General features: G+C 40.8%; 1 protein-coding gene across 5 annotated transcripts in view; it reads right to left on the bottom strand.

The window, feature by feature from the left end:
- Positions 1–20,927, bottom strand: part of pcyt1ba (phosphate cytidylyltransferase 1B, choline a) — a 96,728-nt gene that overhangs the window by 48,156 nt on the left and 27,645 nt on the right. For 2 of the 5 annotated variants that reach the window (XM_073045626.1, XM_073045622.1), the window contains exon 1: positions 19,510–19,761. The exons of the other annotated variants lie outside the window; for them this stretch is intronic. In XM_073045626.1, coding sequence (XP_072901727.1) covers positions 19,510–19,626 — 117 coding nt within the window. In that variant the 5' untranslated portion in view covers positions 19,627–19,761. Of the gene's footprint in view, positions 1–19,509; positions 19,762–20,927 lie in introns of those variants that run through there. 5 annotated transcript variants of the gene reach the window in all.

The following is a 20,927-nucleotide window of genomic DNA, read 5'->3' on the forward strand; positions in this document are numbered from 1 at the left end:
TGTAACCCATCGTTTTTGTACAAGTCATAGCTTCCTCAAAATAGGTCCCAATGATCCAAGAATTTGAAGTCCTGCCCCCTGCACCAGTTACTTAGCCACACATTCAACTGCTTAATTCTGCTATTAGAAACATAGAAAATAGGTGCAGGAGTAGGCCATTCAGCCCTTCGAGTGTGCACCACCATTCAGTATGATTATGGCTGATCATCCAACTCAGAACCCTGTACCTGTTTTCTCTCCATACTCCCTGATCCCTTTAGCCACAAGGGCCATATCTAACTTCCTCTTAAATATAGCCAATGAACTAGCCTCAACTGTTTCCTGCGGCAGAGAATTCCACAGATTCACCACTCTCTGTGTGAAGAAGTTTTTCCTCATCTCGGACCTAAAAGACTTCCCCTTTATCCTTAAACTGTGACCCCTTGTTCTGGACTTCCCGAACATTAGGAACAATCTTCCTGCATCTAGCCTGTCCAATCCCATTAGAATTTTATACGTTTCAATAAGATCCCCACTCAATCTTCTAAATTCCAGCGAGTATAAGCCTAGTTGATCCAGTCTTTCTTCATATGAAAGTCCTGCCATCCCAGGAATCAACCTGGTGAACCTTCTTTGTATTCCCTCTATGGCAAGAATGTCTTTCCTCAGATTAGGGGATCAAAACTGCACACAATACTCCAGGTGTGGTCTCACCAGGGCCTTGTCTAACTGCATTATTCTTACCTTCATTAGTGCATGGCTCAGGCAGTAATCCTGAGATTATTTCTCTGGAGGTCTGGCTTTTCAATTTTCTTCCTAGCTCCCAGTAATCTTCCTTCAGGACCTCCTCTCTTTTTCTGTCTATGTCATTGGTACCAACATGTACTAAGACTTCTGGCTGCTTGCCCTCTCTCTTGAGAATACTCTGGACCCGACCTGAGACATCCCGTATCTTGGCACCATCCAGGTATCCTTGTCCAGCTCGTAGAATCTCTTGTCTGTTCCCCTCACTATGGGATCCCCTATAACTACTGCATTTCTCCCTGCTCTCTTGATCACGGCACTGGGCAGAGTGCCAGAGTCCTGTTCGCTGTGGTCTTCCTCTGTCAGGTCAACCTCTCCAACAGTATCTAAAACGATGTATCGATTTCTGAGGGGGACTGTCATAGAGGTGCTGTCTACTAGTCTACTATCTCTCTATAAGTATTATCAATAATCTCATCACTTTCCCTAATTAGCTGAAGGTCATCAAGTTGCAGCTCCAGATCCCTAACACTGTCCTTCAGGAGCCTCATCTCAATGCTCCTGGTACAGATGTAATCCCTGGGGAGGCTGGGAGTCTCCCAGGGTCCCCACATCTGGCACTCCAAGCACAATACTAATCCTAGATGCATACCTCTAATGCTACTGTTATTACTGAATAAATAAACCTGTAACTTACCCCTTTACTATAAGACTCAACGGTCGCAGGAAACTGCTTCCCGTTTCCGCCTAAGCCCGTTGAGCCAAAGCCCTATCACTCTGCACCCTCACACTCCGGGGCCCGCTGGATATGGCGGTGTTCTTTTTAAACCTTCCATGCTGAGGTCACGCGGCTGCGCAGTCGTGCCTCTTTAGTCCCAAGTAGTTAAAAAAAAAGTGAATTTTCTCCTGAAAAACGGCGACTTACTCCGCTGCCTGCTTGCTGTGAATCGAAAAAAACCATTGAAGATTGCTTCCCTTTTCAAACCTTCCACGCTCTGAGGTCACACGCCTGGGCAGTCGTGCCTCTTTTGTCCCAAGTAGTTAAAAGAAATCTATCAGAATTTTCTCCCGAAAAACGGCGAAAAACAGCCTGCTTGCTGTGACTCCTTCTACCTTAGGCCACAAACTTATCAATCACCCCTCTTATGTGTGCCATGAGCTTTATTATGCTTTCTGCATTAAGATACACGCTTTCTGACTTTCTGCTTTTTTTTCATCATTTTTCAATTCATATATTTTAAGATCATTTGGAAGGTACATGGAGAAGAAAGGATCAGGGAGATATGGGCCCAACACAGGAAAATAGGACTAGCTCAAATGGGCAATTTGTTTGGCATGCATGAGTTGGGCCTAAGAGACTGTTTCTGTGCTGTATAGCTCTATAACTCTAACTTAGTATTTTTGTACTCTGACCCCATTTACCTTTCACATTTGATTTCATCATCTTCTGCCTTTTCATTCCACTATTCCTTCTTTCATTTACATTTTCTCTCTCCTCCTTTGCCCTGATTACCGTAGTTCAACTCCTCCCCAGAATCCTGAGCTAACACCACTGCATAGACACTGGTGAAAGGTGCCCAGCTGTACAGACTCATTTTCCCAAATCTCCCCCTCTCCGTTCCAAAGTCCCTGGAGTCTAAATCCCTCCGTCCTTCACTGTCATGTTGATTTGATATATTCTCCTATTCCTATACTCACTCACACACAACACTGGAAATAATTCTGAGATTACTACCCATGTGGTCCTGCCTTCTTTCTCGTATCTCTAAATTCATTACATTTGGTAGATTTTCTTACTCCACAATGGAGTAAGGACATGTACCATCAATGAATATAAACTGCTCACACATTATGGGTTATTGAATGCTCAAACAGATTTGATGCTTACAAAGGGGATTGTACCAATTAGAATGCTTGACATTATAAATTTAAAAAGTTCTTCAACCACAATTGCAGCTTGCAAGTTGGTGGTTCATCCATGGCACTCCCAGAGAGCAAATCACAAGTCTGCAATTTAATTGAAGGACTCAAATGACATAAACTGCAGCAGTTTATAAATGGAACTCATGCTTGAAGGGTGGAACGTAGTCCTGAAATATTTCTTTTACACCATAACATATCTTGTAAAACATTATTTTTGGACATTAACCACTCTAAGAAATTTGCTATATTAAAAATTCATTATAAGTCTAAGTTGCTGTCATCCAATGTTCAATTTATGTCTCCACTTGAAATTATACAGTCTTTCCTGACTCGTCTAGCAAAGTTTGCAGTCGCCTATGATCCAGAATTAGGCAGGTCTCTCTGCTTCCCTCCCTTCCCCAGTATTTTATGAGTCTATTCACTGTACAAATGGAATTCAGCACTGAATGCAGGCTCTAGCATGCTTAACTTACAGTTGTAACCTGAGCTACACATTCAACCCACTCAGATTCAATTCAGCAAACAGATTCTCAATCTACCTCTGAACTGATCCACAAAACTCCTTGACATCAGTTGTTGAAACAAATACTTGAAATTCTTCATGCTTCGTAAAGTGACTTGACTTTTATTACTGATCAGATAATGGACGAAAATTAGAATATTCTACTCATTTTCAACAATACCCACTATTCTCCTACTCAAATGCTCACCAACATTTCCTTTAAACATTCCATGTGATAAATATAATCCAAGCTGCAATAATCCGGACAGCATGGTAGCAGTGATTAGCACAACACTTTACGGTACCAGCACCCCGGATTCAGTTCCCACCAAAATCCCTGAGATGACCGTACATTCTCCCTGTGCTCTGGATTCCTCCCACAATCCAAAGACGTACCGGTTGGTATGATAATTAGTCATTGTGAACTGTCCCGTGATTAGGCCAGGGTTATATCAGAGGTTGCTGGGTGGCGTGGCTCAAAGGGACGAAAGGGCCTACACCCCACTGTACCTCAATCAATCAATAAACAAATTGACTCTGAATAATAGAAACATAGAAAACCTACAGCACAATACAGGCCCTTCGGCCCACAAACCTGCACTGAACATGTCCTTACCTGAGAAATTTCTGAGGGTTACCCATAGCCCTCTATTTTTCTGAGCTCCATATACCTGTCCAGGAGTCTCTTAAAAGACCCTATCGTATCCACCTCCACCACCATCACCAGCAGCCCCTTCCACGCACTCACCACTCTGTGTAAAAAACTTACCTGACATCTCCTCTGCATCTACTTCCAAGCACCTTAAACTATGCCGTCTCATGCTAGCCATTTCAGCCCTGGGAAAAAAGCCTCTGACTATCCACACGATCAATGCCCCTCATCATCTTATACACCTCTATCAGGTCACCTCTCATCCTCCACTGCTCCAACGGAAAAAGGCCGAGTTCACTCAACCTATTCTCATAAGGCATGCTCCCAATCCAGGCAAAATTCTTGTAAATCACCTCTGCATTCGCTCTATGGTTTCCACATCAAAGGGCTCTGGGCCTGTATTCACTAGAATTCAGAAGAATGAGGGGTGGCCTCATTGAAACCTATCAAATGGTGAAATAATGTAGAATTTTCTCACCTCATCATCAGTCACATTTAAAACTGATAGCATTTTCATCACTTACCCACCAATGAGACAAATATCACTCGATTCAAATCTTTTGCATTTTTAAAACTCTTCATTAGATCTCCATTTAGACTTCACTGGCACAGTTAAAATAACTTTGAGTCTCCTTCACAAATATACCCTCACGTTTGTGATGTTCAACAAGAATATACTGTGCAGTTCTTGGCTGCATTTCTCTTTCTACCATGGGGCACTAAAAGCAGTATAATGAAACACTAAATTCAACAAATCACTTACTAATTCTCATTACACATAAAACTTCAAGTGAATCAGCAAACTAAGCATTGTTTTTATCATCTTATTTCTTCATTTTGCTGTTCCATAGGACCATAAAACAAAGGAGCAGAATGAGGCCATTTGGCCCACTGAGCATGCTCTGCCATTTCATCATGGCTAATCCATTTATCCTCTCAGCCCTGATCTTCTGCCTTCTCCCCATATTGCTTCATGTCCTGGCCAATCAAGAATCTATCAACCCCTTCCTTAAATATACATAAAGACTTGGCTTCCACAGCTGCCTGTGGCTAAAGAATTTCCTCCTCATCTATCTAAAAGGATGCCCCTCTATTCTGAGGTTGTGTCATCTCATCTTACACTCTCCCAACATAGGAAACATCCTCTGTACATCCACTCTATCGAGGGCTTTCACCATTCAATAGGTTTCAATGAGGTCACCCCTCAATCTTCTGAATTCTAGTGAATACATGCCAAGAGCCATCAATTGCTCTTCATACATATGACAAAAGCCATTCAATTCTGGAATAATTTTCGTGAACTTCTTTTAAACCCTTTCCAGTTTTAGCACATCCTTTCTAAGATAAGGGGGCCAAAATTGCTCACTATACTCCAAGTCAGGCCTCACCAGTATTTTATAAAATTTCAACATTACATACTCGCTTGATATTCTAGTCCTCTTGAAATCAATGCTAATGTTTGCATTTTCCTTCCTCACCCCAGACTCAACCTGCAAATTAACCTTTAGGGAATCCTGCACAAGGACTCCCAAAGCCCCTTTGCACCTTAGCTTTTTGTATTTTCTCTCCATTCAGAAAATAGTTAACCCTTTCTTTTCTCCTATCAAAGTGCATGACCATACACTTCCTGACACTGCCATATCTTTGCCCATTTTAATCTGTCTAAGTCCTTCTGCAGCCTGCCTGTCCACCTATCTTCATATCGTCTATAAACTTTGCAACAACACAAATCATTGATGTATAACGTAGAAAGAATTGGTCCCAACATTGACCCCTGTGGAACACCACTAGTCACGGGCAGCCAGTCAGAAAAAGCTCTGTTTATTCCCACTCTTTGCAATCAGCCAGTGCTTTATCCATGTAAGTTTCATGCCCATGTATCTTTCCTGTAATACCATGAGCTTGTAGCTTATTAAGCAGCCTCACATGTAGCACCTTGTCAAAGGCCTTCTAAAAATCCAAGTACACACCATCAATCAATTCTCCTTTGTCTATCCTGTTAGTTACTTCTTCAAGGAGTTACAACAAATTTGACAGGGAAGATTTTCCCTAAGGAAACCATGCTGACTATGGCCTATTTTATCATGTGCCTCCAAATACCCTGAGACCCATTCTTAATAATAGACTCCAACATCTTCCCAACCACTGAGGTCAGACTAACTGGCCAAGAGTTTCCTTTCTTTTGTTTTTCTCCCTTCTTGAAGAGAGGAGTGACATTAGCAGTTTTCCAGTCTTCCGGAACCATTCCAGAATCTAGTGATTCTTGAAAGATCATTACTAATGCCTCCACGATCTCTTCCCCCACCTCTATCAGAACTCTGATGTGTACATCGTCTGGTTCAGGAGACTTATCTACCTTCACACCTTTCAGTTCCCCAATAAAGTTATCTCTAGTTCTCCAAGGTACTGTGTGTTTTAAGAGGAGGAAAACTTTAAAGGGCTTGCACCCAATATTGAAATCAACTCTTCTCATCTCCAAGTGTTACACTCAGTACTAAAAAGGTTTAAGATCAGACAAGCTGACATTTTTATGATGCAGGTACAGAAAGAACTGATTGTGGACTTCCAGAAGGGTAAGACAAAGGAACACATACCAATCCTCACAGAGGGATCAGAAGTGGAGAGAGTGAGCAGTTTCAAGTTCCTGGGTGTCAAGATCTCTGAGGGTCTAACCTGGTCCCAATATATCGATGCAGCTATAAAGAAGGCAAGACTGCGGCTATACTTTATTAGGAATTTGAAGAGATTTGGTGTGTCAACAAATACATTCAAAAACTTCTATAGATGTACTGTGGAGAGCATTCTGACAGGCTGCATCACAGGCTGGTATGGGGGAGTGGGTGGCTACTGCACAGGACCGAAAGAAGCTGCAGAGGGTTGTAAATTTAGTTGTCTCCATCTTGGGTACTAGCTACAAAGTACCAAGGACATCTTCAAGGAGCGGTGTCTCAGAAAGGCAGCGTCCATTATTAAAGACCTCCAGCACCAAGGACATGCCCTTTTCTCACTGATGCCATCAGGTAGGAGATACAGAAACCTGAAGGTTTCAGCAACAGCTTCTTCCCCTCTGCCATCTGATTCCTAAATGAACATTGAACCCTTGGACACTACCTCACTTTAAAAAAAAATTAGTATTTCTGTCTTTTGCACAATTTTTAATCTGTTCAATATACATATACCGTATAAAGTATGTGGAATAAGATTTATTTATTATTATTTTTTCTTCTATATTATGTATTGCATTGAACCGCTGCTGATAAGTTAACAAATTTCACGTCACATGCCGGTGATAATAAACCTGATTCTGATTCTGAATCTGATTATGGAGAGAGAATGTACTTCATTCAAAGATTTCTAATGTGTATATTATAAATAAGTAAATTGATGTATAATAGTTATCTGTTTTATAATATAACAAGCCTATAACTACTTTCAACATTCATAAAATTCATTAGAAGTATATAATATTTGTTTTTTGGAAGATGACATGGGGCAAAGTGTAAAGGAGAAACAGCTTCTTTGTAAAAATTTATATTTTAGGCTATAACTGTCCATCATCTGCAAACAATAATTTGAAAATACAGTCTGTCAACTCAATGTTGTTCATTTTCTTGGAAAATGATAGAACTATTGATCAATTCAAATGAAGCAATTTCAATAACTTGCATGCAGGCACTACAGAAAGACTAAATAGTCTCTAAAACATTAAAGCAAACATACAATGCATGTGACTGAAATTGGTACATAAGCTGTACATCATTAAATTCTATCATTTCTTGAAATATGTTGAAATTGTTGTATGCTACTTACTAATGATACAGTGTAAACCCATTGGGATGTCTGTGTTCAGTGTCAACCATCTGCCAAGTAATCACTCAGAGCTTGACGTGAGTCCGTTGAGAGATAGTCTATCATTAATTCATCGCATGCAGATCCTGGATTTGCCTTCCTCACTTATATACTCTCCAGTTGCGTCCTGCAACCACCCCTCCCCCCCCCCACCACCACACCCAGCACCAATAATTTAGATGGCTTGGCAACTCTCTGTGGTAATGACACAATCACAATGAACTGAAGTCCATGAGCGTGTACAATAACAATGATGATGTCATCATGAAGACTTTCTGTTCAAGAGTGTGCCACTGGCAACCACATGGGACTTCTGACTGTATTGGTTGCAACTGCTTCCACAGGAGAAAAAGACACTGATTGATGGAAAACCCAAACAGTGCTGTAAACCGCTGATTTTAAAAGAGTTTTTTTTCTAAGATCAGCTGGTGTCACAGGCACATCAAAACATATACTGAAATGCATTGTTTGTATCAACGATCAACACAGTCCAAGTATGTACTGGGGGCAGCCCGCAAATGTTGCCATACTTCCAGCACCATCATAACATACCCATTACTTAGAAACCCTAACCAGTATGTGGAGAAAACCGGAGCACCCGGACGAAACCCATGCAATCATTTCAACCTTTGACCTTGTCCTTACTGGGTTCTGGCTGAATTCCCATGAGAAATCTCCCATGTAAATTCCCAGGGAGAAGTATTTGCTATTTGTTGTCCCTTTGTTTAATTAGTGCAAACCATGAGGTAAACTCTGTTAGCATATTCTAATTTGAACAATTCCCACTGAAGTTAAGCCAATGTTTTACTTTGGCTTTGCTTGTTGAAAAAAATGAGCCTATTCAGTTGAAATTAACAGTGTCCTGAGGCTTATAAGGAAATAAGTTATCCGAAATTCTATCTTGAACATTGCTTGCTTCCTCAACAGTAAACCTGGATTTGATTGGATGGAAATCTTTGAAGAATCTTATCCATGAGAAAAGATGGCACTCTACTGCAGGATATGTTGCATCAACCCCACCAGTTGGGCAAGTAATTCTGAGGTAAAGTCGGAAAATGTTGATGGGCAATTCCAGTTAATAACTGTACTGCAACAGCCAAAGGGACACGAGGAATATGGTGAATAACAAAAAAAAACCCTTGACCTCTTAACCATTGAGAGTAAAGGATTCAGGAATAACTAGGGGAAGGACTAAATAAGATATCAAATCAGATGTAGACCATAAAGTAACAAGATGGAAATAAAGACAGAGGGGAAGAACAGAGAGGGAGAGAAAAAATGAAAAAACTTAAAGATTTGCAAACCTACACAACTTAAAGAACCTAAACCTAAAGAAACGAAATTCAACAATTATAGTTTATTTCCAGGGCAAGAGGGTTGATTAGGCCATCAGAAGTTCGTACCTTTCAGTCCTTTACAAGCTTACTTACAGCAATAATTGTGAGATAACTTTTAATTAATTTACAAAACCAGTAATTTCATGAACAGCCTGGGGAGACTGGAGGGGAAATGTTGTTTTTGCAGAACTAATGGTGGAGCAGAATAAATTGATCATTAATTTCTGGCAATTTGCTGTTTCTTCCTCTCCTAGCCTTGCTGGTCAAGATGGTCATTGGTCATAGTTTGTGACACTGTGACACCTGTATTCTTTCCACAAACTCTGGTTCAGACTCTTCAGTGAATGCACTTCCCAAATCCTACAAGGCAAAGATGGATAACAAAGAACCTTTAGCTATTTATCCTTGTCTGTTTTATCCACAGTAAGTTCATTTCCAGTAGGTTTTTTCTGGCAGAGCCCAGCTTTGGGAGGGAATTGAATTTAGCACTCATTGAAATTAAGTAATTGGAATCAAGACTAAATTTTCAATAGGCATTAATTCTTGATTCAAATGGACAGGTAAATTAAGTTAAGAAACCTTGATTACAGAATTTGTTGTGGACCACTTATACTGAAGCTTCAGTTTGACGGTACTCTGAACTAGTTTCCCTAGTGGTACCTTGTCAAAGGCCTTACTTAATTCCATGCAAATCACACCTGCTGTTTTGCCATCATTGATATAAAGAATTCAGTCAAGTATCTTTATTGCTTCTCTCTGATATCTGCCTAAATATCTGTTCCTCGGCCTCCTGTTGACTACTGGAAGGTAGGCAAAAATGATAACACCTTTTTTGTTTCTAATCTCTACTTTGTTTCCAGAGCCTTCTTGGATATCCTCCCTCAATAATGAAGGAATGCAATCGTGGCAGACCGAGTTTAATCTAGCTAAGTATGAGGTGCTGCAGTTTGGAGATCAAATGTAAATCGACAGTACAGGATGAATTACAGCATTGATGTACAGAGGGATGTTGGAGTCCAAGTCCATGACCATATCTCCATGAAAATTGCTGCACAAGTTGATAAGGTGGTAACGTAGACAAATCACATGCTTGTCATTATTTGTCCAGGCACTTAGTTTGGGAGTCAGAAAGTCATGTTGCAGGTTTATTAAATTTTGGTTAGGCCACATCTGGAGTACTGCATTCAAATATGATCACCCTATTATAAGAAGGTAATGGAGACTATGAAGAGGGTGCAGACGAGGTTTGCCAGATACAGCCAGGATTAAAGGACACTGCAGTAAGGAGAGGTTCAACAAATTTGGGTTGTTTTCTCTGGAGCAGCAGAGATTGAAGTGAGACCTGACAGAAGTTTATAAGATTATGAGAGGTGTAGATAGAGGAGACAGCTGGTATCATTTTCCCAGGACATGCACTTAAGATGAGAGGAGGCAAGTTTTGTTTCAAAGACACAAAGAGTGGTGGGTGCTTCTAGTGTGCTACCAGGTGGTGATGGAGGCAAACGTGATGGTGACATTTCAGAGACTCTTAGATAGGCACATGAACTCAAGACGTGACTCAGAAGGGAAGGGGGAAGAAGAGGCACACTGTGGTGACAGGAGATTCGTTAGTAAGGGGAATGGACAGGAGGTTCTGTGGGTGAGAATGAGATTCCCAGATGGAATGTTGCCTCCCAGAGTCTGGGATACCTCAGATCCAGTCATCAGCATTCTTAAGTAGGAGAGTGAACAGTCAGAAGTCATGGTCCATGTAGGTACCAATGACATGGGTAGGTTGAGAGACGAGGTTCTGTATAGCGAGCTCAGGGAGTTGGGTGCTAAGTTAAAGGGCAGAACCTGCAGGGTTGTGATCTCAGGATTGCTACCTGTGCCATGTGCTAGTGAGGCTATAACTAGAAGACTACACAGTTTAACACATGCCTCAGGAGTTTGTGTAGGTGGGAGGGCATAAGATCTTTGGATCATTGATCTCTCTTCCAAGGAAGGTGGGACCTGTACAGAAAAGACAATTTGCACCTGAACTGAAGGGGGACTAATATCCTTGTGGGAAGGGTTGTTAATGCTGCACGGCGGAGTTTAAATGAGAGTTGCAGGGGGATGGGAACTAGAGGTCGTGGAGGCAGATGTTGGTAAGACCTCAGACAAAGTTAGGAATCAAAAGGTTGAACATGATGCAACAAAATCAAAATGGGTGAATACAGGACTGAAGGTGTTGTATCTGAATACACACAGTATACAGAATAAGGTAGATGAACTTGAAGCACAGTTGCAGATTGACAGGTATGATGTTGTAGGCATCATTGAATCATGGCTGAAAGATTATAGCTGGAGCTTAATGACCAAGGATACACTTTGTATTGAAAGGATAGGAAGAAAGGCAGAGGGGGGTAGCCTTGCTCTGTTTGTAAAAAAATTAAATCAAATCATTAGAAAGAGGTGACATAGGGTCAGAAGGTGTTGAATCATTGTGGAGAGAGTTAAGGAACTGCAAGGGTAAAAAGCCCTTGATGGAAGTTTATACAGAACCCCCCCCCCCCAAACAGTAGTAAAAATGTTGCCTATAAATTACAACAGGAGATAGAAAATGCATGCTAAAAGGGCAATGTTACAATAGTTATGGGGGGGCTTCAATTATACAGGTAGATCGGGAAAATCATGTTGGTGCTGGATTGGAAGAAGGGGGAATTTCAGGAGTGTGTACGAGTTGGCTTCTTAGAGCAAATCATTGTTGAGCCCACTAGAGGATCAGCTATTCTGGATTGGGTGTTGTGCAATGAACTATAATTGATTATAGACAACTCAAGGCAAACTTTACCTCAGGGGAAATGGTCATATTATGACTGAATTCACACTAAAATTTGAGAAGAAGAAGCTAAAGTCAGATGTATCAATATTACAGTGGAGTAAAGGGAATTTCAAAGGCATGAAAGAGGAGTTGGCCAGAATTGACTGGAAAAGAACAATGGCAGAGATGACAGCAGAGCAGCAATAGCTGGAATTTCTGGAAGCAAATTGGAAGGTGCGGGATCTATACATCCCAAAGAGGAACAAGTATTCTGAAGGAATGACGACACAACCATGGCTAACAAGAAAAGTCAAAGCCAACATAAAAGCCAAAGAAAGGGCATGAAACAGAGTAAAGATTAGTGCAAAGTTAGAGGATTGGGAAGCTTTTAAAAACCAACAGAAGACAACTAAAAAAGTCATTAAAAAGGTAATGATGGAATATGAAAATACGCTAGCCAATAATTTTAAAGAGGATACCAAAACATTCTTCAGATACATGAAGTGTAAAAGAGAGGTGAGAGTGGATATTAGACCTATAAAAAGATGCTGTAATGATGGACAATGAAATAGTGGACAAACTGAATAAGTATTTTGGATCAGTCTTCACTGTAAAAAACACAAGCAGTATGGTGGAAGTTCCAGGTGTCAGAGGTCATAAAGTATGTGAAGTTACCATAACTAGAGATAAGTTTCATGAAAAACTGAAAGGTCTGAAGGTAGATCAGTCACCTGGACCAGATGGTGTACAGACCAGAATCTGAAAGAGGTGGATGAAGAGATCGTGGAAGCATTAGTAATGATCTTTCAAGAATCACTGGATTGTGGTAAGTTTCCAGAAGACTGAGAAATTACAAATGTCATTCCACTCTTCAAGAAGGAAGAGAGGCAGAAGAAAGGAAACTATTAGCCAGTTAGTCTGATGTTGGAATCGATTATGAAGGATATAGTCTCATGGTACTTAAAGGCACATAATAAAACAAGCCGTTGTCAGCATGGTTTCAAGGGAAAATCTTGCCTGACACATCTGTTGAAATCTTTGAAAAAGTAACAGACAGGATAGGCAAAGGAGAATCAGTTCATGTTGTGTACTTGGATTTTCAGGTCTTTGACGAAGTGCCACACATGAGGCTGCTTAACAAGCTGAGCCAATGGTATTACAGGAAACATTCCAGCATGGATAAAGCAGTGGCTGATTGGCAGAAGGCAAAGAGTGGGAATAAAGGGAGCCTTTTCTGACAGGCTGCCGGTGACTAGTGGTGTTCCACAGGTGTGTGTTGGGACCAATTCTTTTTACATTATTTGTCAAAGATTTGCATTGCTGCAAAGTTTGCAGATGATATGAAACTAGGTGGATAGGTGAGGAAGTAGAGAGGCTACTTAGACAGATTAGTAGAATGGGCAAAGAAATGGCAGATGAATACAGTTTCGGGAAGTATATGGTCATACACTTTGGTAGAAGAAATGAAAGGGTTGACTAATTTCTAAATGGAGAGAAAATACAAAAAATTGAGATGCAAAGGGACTTGGGAGTCCTTGTGCAGGATTCCCTAAAGGTTAATTTGCAGGTTGAGTCTGGTGAGAAAGGCAAATGCAACATCAGCATTCATTTCAGGACGACTAGAATATAAAAGCAAGGATGTCAGAATCAGAATTAGAATCAGGTTTATTATCACTGGCATGTGACGTGAAATTTGTTAACTTAGCAGCAGCAGTTCAATGCAATACATAATCTAGCAGAAAAAATATAATAATAATAAACAAGTAAATCAATTACATATATTGAATAGATTAAAAACGTGCAAAAACAGAAATACTGTATATTAAGAAAAAGTGAGGGAGTGATGTAATATTGAAACTTGATAAAGCACTGGTGAGGCCACTGTTGGAGTACTGAAAGCAGGTTCAGGCCCCTTATCTTAGAAGGGATATGCTGAAACTGGAGAGGAGTCAAAGGAGGTTAATGAAGATGGTTCCAGGATTGAATGGCTTGTCATATGAAGAGTGTTTGATGGCTCTGGGCCTATATTCACTGGAATTCAGAAGAATGAGGAGTGACCTTATTGAAACCTACTGAATGGTGAAAGGCCTTGATAGAATGGATGTGCAGAGGATGTTTCCTATGGTGGGAGAGTCTAAGATGAAAGGACACAGCCTCAGAATGGAGATGAGGAGGGCTTTCTTTAGCTAGAGGGTGGTGAATCTGTGAAATCCTTTGGCACAGGCAGCTGTGGAAGCCAAGTCTTTATGTACATTTAAGGCAAAGGTTGATAGATTCTTGATTGGTCAGGGCATAAAGCGAGATGGGGAGAAGGCAGGAGATTAGGGCTAAGCAGAAATATGGATCAGCCATGAAGAAAAGGTAGGGAAAACTTGATAGGCCTAATTCTGCTCCAAGATGCAATGGTCTTATGAATGTGCAGGGAATGCAGGGATATGGAGTTTGTTCAGGAAGACTGGATTAATTTAGTTAGGCATTTAATTATTAGTTTAATTAGGTTGGTACAACTTTCTCGGGAAATTTTATTCCTTGCGAGTATAGAGTTGGATATTCTGTCCTTCAACCACGTCAAAGTGCTGGCAACAATATTGTAGATTTCAATGTTGATAACAGCTTTGAGTTCATCTACATTACTCCTTGCTGTAAAATAGATGCAGATTAGCTTTCAATTACCTTGATTGTGCATACAACAGCTGCTGCTGGTTGTATTATTTCTCCTCCAGGTGATTGTTCCCACCCATCTGGACAAGTACTCTGCATTCCCTTCACCAACAGTGTTGGCAAACCCCCTAAGCAAGGACGTTAGTCCCACCCACGACAGGTCCTATCTTCCCCAGTACCAGTCCCAATCATCCTAGAACCTAAAGGCCATTTTCCTGCACACAATCATCTGACTTATCTTTCTAGTCCAGTACTGACCAGGTCACAGCACTGGCAGCAATACAGAGATTACAACATATGAAGTCTTACTTGCTAAAATGGTTACCTAGCTCCCTGAGCTAATGATGCAGGACTTCCCCCTTCCCCCTACATATGTCATTGGTACTTGCACACCACAATCTTTGGCTATTCACTCTCCTGTTTAGGCTGCTCCATGATATCCTTGACCCAAGCATCAGTGAGGAAACATATAACCTGGCCTTTCTTTTGCTGTCAAAGAATCTACCTGACCCGCTCACAGTAGAATCCACTACCACTATCCCTACTTAATGTAAGTCTTATTTGCACCTTTTATATAGTATGAGGCCACAAACTGGGCTATTGCTCCAGTTCTGCTTCTGGAAGGACACGCTCGCCAACAGTATCCAACGCAAGGCACAGTTGTTAGAGAGGGGTATAATCTCAGGAATTTCCTGCACTACCTGTCTACCCTTCCTGATGCTCACCTACTTCTTCCTGAATCTGCAGAAAGACCAGCTCACTTGCCATACTGTCTACTACGTTCTCTGCCTCCTGGATGCTCCATTTTCAGCTCCAACTACTCTTGGCAGACTGAATGGAGCTACAGGTAGACTCATCGCAGATCAATTAACTCCTGTTCTGAGTTTCAACTATTTATGCTTCTTAGTATATTTCACAGGATGCTCTGAATATTACACTATTTAATTTGGCTACTGGAACAGTAATGAGCGGGTATATTTCTCCTTACTTTGCTACTATGTGTCAACATACTGTATATAATAAATGGTCTATACAATTTTATTAGAGAAGTCACCTTAACCAATTTAAGGTTGAATTATCAACCCCGGATCCATTGATGTCAATAGGGGTGAGCCTGTCTCCATTCCTCCTATAATCCACAACCAGCTCCTTTGTTTTTGCGACACTGAGGGAGAGGTTGTTTTCTTGACACCACTGTGTCAGAGAGATGACTTCTTCCCTGTAGGCCACCTTGTTATTGTTTGAGATTAGGCCAATCAATGTAGTGTCGTCGGCAAATTTAATTAGTAGATTAGAGCTGTGGGTGGCGACACAGTCATGGGTATACAGGGAGCAAAAGCCCTGAGGGGCTCCTGTGTTGAGAGTCAGAGGGGTGGAGGTGAGGGAGCCCATTCTTACCACCTGCCGGTGAACTGATAGGAAGTCCAGGATCCAGCTACACAAGTAATACAGCATGGAGTAGGCCCTTCTGGCCCTTCAAACCACGTTGCCACAGCAACCCCACAACCCTGATTAAACCTAATCTAATTATGGGTCATCTTACAGTGACAATTTAACCTACCCGGTATGTCTTTGGACTGTGGGAGGAAAGTAGAGCACCAGGTAAAACCCACACATTCCACAGTGACTCCATACAGAACAGCGCTGGAATTCAGCTCCAGAATACCCCGAACTGTAATACTGACATATTAACTGCATGCCAATGTGGTGTCCACAAATTGTCATTTAAAATAAATTATAATTTTACTTCAATAATTTGTCAAGATATTTATCCTGAGTTTCTTATTCAATCTAATGAGGCTATCCAATGATTATTACTCCCATAATCTCTGTCTACATCAATTGCTTCAAAATCCCTTCACGATTTTAGAAAGTCCACCCTTCAGCCTTCTACTTTCAAAATTGTTCTGTTTTAACCAATGTTCAGGAACCTTTAGTTCCTGACTCCTTGTAAATATTTAAGATTTTCAAGCTTTAAGGAAAGATGTAGGGGTTGAGGTTGACAGTAGAAATTTTTGTTTGCAGCATATATTATATTTGATATTATTATATATTTGCATCATGGACTTAGAATGTGATCATCCTGCATTGTTTTCTATTGTTGTAGTAACTTCCAGATATGAGCATCATGGACATTTCGCTCCTGAATGATCCAACACCATGATCTCATATGTAGACATTCCTGTACCTCGTGTCATTTTATGGGCATACAATCAATTTATGCATATATATTAATATTTATTGTGATTTTATTATTATGCTCTCTGTCCTATTGTGCTCTTTTTTGTGTTACATCAGATCCAGAGTAACAATTATTTCATTCTCATGTTACGAATGTGCCACAACTCTGAGGGGCCGAAGGGTACAAAGTCGCCCCCTCCTTTTTGAGAATCGCAAGATCGCTATTAATTCGGGTCTGGGACCCAGGAAATGAGAGAGAATCCACAAGGTTTTGGAATGTGTCCTGGCCTCAGCGAGACAAAGCCACGGATAACGGCCATTGTCTCTTGGAGACGGAATTGTGTATTGAGTACTGTACTATTCATTGAAGCCCCTCAGGGGACGACCAGAGTGGGCTGGTTGAGGGATTGCATCATCCCAACCTGACTGACATCTGAGACCCCGTGAGTAAGGATAAAAGAGGGTCTGGGGAACAACCCCTTTAGACGCACCAGGAGAAACGCTAGAAATCCCGTGACAGTGTTTAATAGCGACAGCCGGTGGGGGGCTCGTGTGCGTCCTTTCCCTTTGCCTGGGATTGGCGGCCTCACCACGGAAGAACGGCTTTAGCTAAAGGAGAGGCCACAAGTGAACGGCCACCCCAACGGGACTCCCGAAGGATCAAAATCATAAAGGTTGGAAAACCCGCAGCGGTAACTGTTCCCATTCTATTCCTATTTCTCTCTCTCTCTCCAACAAAGTGCAACACAGCGACAACCAAAAGGCTGCAGCCTGAATGAACTGAGTGACTTTTATATTTCCATCGGACAATACATTATCCCCTAGACAACGATAGAGCTTATTTCTTATTGATTATTATTATACCCGCACTTTTAGATTTAGTATTGACGACGTATATTATCTGTATGTTTGCATTGATATTATTTTTGTGTATTTTTACTAATAAATACTGTTAAAAATAGTACCATCAGACTTCAACGGACCTCTCTATCTTTGCTGGTAAGTGACCCAGTTACGGGGTTCGTAACACTCCTTTACGCTTGTGTGCTGGAAATGACATTAAACATTTTTGAATCTTGTTCAGAAAGTAGGCTGCTGCACAAAGCAGTGGTTAATACACAGCCTTATTTCTTGCTCTTCACCAGCTTTTTGTCTAAAAATATGCCTGTTTTGTATTTTAATTAATCTGTTCTTCACCCTTACTTTGTACTCATACCCTTCTATTTTCTAACTGGGAAACTAAAGTTCCCAGTTCTATCTTCACCCAAGGTACATCCCTGTTTATGCAATGCACACTCATAACCTTAAATTAAATATTAAGCTAATGAAGGAAATACATTAGGATATCTGATCTTACTCATTATTTATTTTCTGACTGGCTTGATAGAGGCTGGAATTTGAACTTGAGGTCTGCAATATCCAATGTTTTGGAAATGATGGCAAACACACTGAACACAACACTGAGCTAAAAGATAACCTTTACAACAAAATGTAAATATCACACAAAATCTGCAAGTCTACTCCACACTGGGTCCTAATACTAAATGTTTGGAATTTCCATGGGTTCTTCTGATTTCCAGATACAAGCTTGATAGAATATTGGCAAATACCGACTCAACAGGAATCCTTTAGTATCAGTCACACCACTTTCACATGGACAGTAGCAACTTTGAAGTACTCTTGAAACAGCCACTTAGGTAATCACAGCAACAGTCTTTAGAAACCAATCAGTATGTACAGTAACTGTTATAAGTCAATGGTACCCTTGGACAATCTGTGTGGAGAGGATAAGGAGATGGGCTGGTTAATCCCATTGCTGGACAGGTGTTCAACTGAGCGTGGTTAAGGGAAGGCATTAGTTGGAGTATTAAGCTCCAAAATGGCAGCAATGACACCAGATGACAGGTGCACAATGATTAATGATATCATCTGTCTATTCTGTGTACTTCTAGCAGATGTTAGTGTATCCTCAGTAAAATGGTGACACACATTTCCTCTGAAAATGTGTTCAATTGCTTCGGCTCTGTTACAGGTTTGATTAGTTAATCAAGGCACCCAATCTACCCTTCTGAAGAGCGACATTTTGTCGCCTCTGGGTTGTCAATGATAGGCTGCGGAGAGCAAGTGATTTATCACCTCTATTTATTATTCTTCATCAACAGATACTTCCGGTCTTTCTTCAGTTAACTCCTAGGATCTAGATTATTCATCAATGTTCACACCAACATGCACAGGCTAAAAATGTACAATGATGCTGCCATTGTTAGGACTTCTATTCCCTTTTCACAAATTATTCATTCCTAATTCTCTGCAGAATCAGCTGAGTAACGGCCTCATCTTGATGAAGTCATGAATTTATTTTTAATGTTTCCATTCTGATGACAACGTGGTTAATCTGTGATGAGATAATAGTTTATATTTTGCATAAAAATTTGAGATATTAATTAACATATTTGTTATGCTTCACACCACAGGCTTAAAATGACATGTACATCAAAAGCAATTGTTAGTATTATTAAGTTTATATGCTGCAGGACTCAAAGAATCAGTTATTCAAGTGAATAAAGAACCTTTTCAATCTACTGCATATGTTTGCTTTTTGAAATCCTGAAGCATTGGCTTATACAGGTTTTCTTCCTTCCTGGACATATTTTGATTCTGGAACGCCTTGGAATGCAGTCTCCCAGAGCAGTTAGACATACTGAAAATAAAGCTGGTTCATTTAACAGCCACATTAAATGCACAATAAGGGTCACAACAAACCGAACTATTTGTTTGAAAACCCTTTAGAGGCACATGCTGTCACTGGCCCATTTTCCTTGATAATGCTGAACAGCAAATAGGCACTTAAACCACTCAGATTAATATAATCATAGATATCAATTATTTGACTCACCGTATGAGGCTGTGGGCAGGTGTGTTCTATTTCCTCCATAGTCTTTGATGGAAGCTTATAACAGGAGGATTTTGGGATACCTTCTCGTGACTCAGCATCAAATTTAAGAACTGGCATGACTGAGGAAAAGCTGCTGCCTCTAAGACTGAATTCAACTGAACACTTTACTGCCCATCAGTTTATCTGCTCCATGCTATTTAAATTTTAGGTCTCACCACCACACCCACCGGCACTAGACTGGACCCATCCTCTCTGCTGCCACCCCAGGAAATGGAACATTATTCCCTCATATAAGATAAAAGGCAGGACCTTCAGCTGTTGCCATGACAACCATTCAGCTGTAGGTTTGTTAACCACCTCCTGAAGCATAACAATTTACATAACATGCACTGGTTGGTTGTTGAATGAGTGAGATGAGAGCAAGGCAAGCCACATAATTCTGTGCTGTGCTGCAGACAGGGATGATCCAAAGGCAGATGGGGGGGTGGGGGGGAGTCAGAACTTCATTTCAGGGAAACAGAATTTTAGTTTTCTTTCCAACGTTCCTTCTCGATTTTTTTTTAAACAGCTGTGTGGACCAACTATTGCTCCGAGCGGGAAATTTTTACACGGCCTGAAACTGCACGACACTTTAATATTAACATTATAGAAAATAAAATTCCAGCTGCGCGGTGACAAAGGCTGCGTGTGCGGGAACATTTCAGTTACAGCGCGGCCACATACCCGAGCAGTTTAAAGGGGACAGAGCTCTTCATTAATTAACTAGATCAGTGAATTTTGCTCATGGAGAAATTTGGAAAGGATAGCCTATCTGGACATTTTGGTGTCACTGTTAATGAAACGTACTAATTAAAAAAAAATACAGCAGGTGATTTTGGTAGTGGTCATAACGATAAAAACTGGAGATGAGAGTACATGAGTGAGTTAAATATGAGTTGTTCCTACTAAATAAAACAATCTTATTCTGTGCACAATGCAGTAACTATTTTCCTCTGTTACCATATATTTAAGATCATGAAACATAAAATATCATTCTTTCTGTTACATCTACCATGGGGATTAGATACTTCCAGGGCATGGGTGATGCTGGAAGGCCTACTTATTGTTTGACCCTCATCACACCGATGGAACAAATACTGAAGCCCGTACCATCTTGAGGGTAATGGTGACCTGCCCATTGCCCACTCCGCCCTTTGCCTCTTCAGTGTTTCTTCCAAGAGAACTTTAATTTGGAAGAGAGCTTATTGATCAGCAGAGGGTGAGTGGAATGTGATAATCAGCAATAGCTTGTTCTTCCTATGCCTGACACTTTTGAGTGCGTAGTTTCACTCTCACACTGCATCACCATTTCTCTCAAAAATGGATGTTTTCTGGAACAACAATATCTAAACAGAGATAGTATTGAAGGAATTAGAGAC

The sequence above is a fragment of the Hemitrygon akajei genome, chromosome 5 (genome assembly GCF_048418815.1).
Source record: "Hemitrygon akajei chromosome 5, sHemAka1.3, whole genome shotgun sequence".
NCBI classification, from domain to species: Eukaryota; Metazoa; Chordata; class Chondrichthyes; order Myliobatiformes; family Dasyatidae; genus Hemitrygon; species Hemitrygon akajei.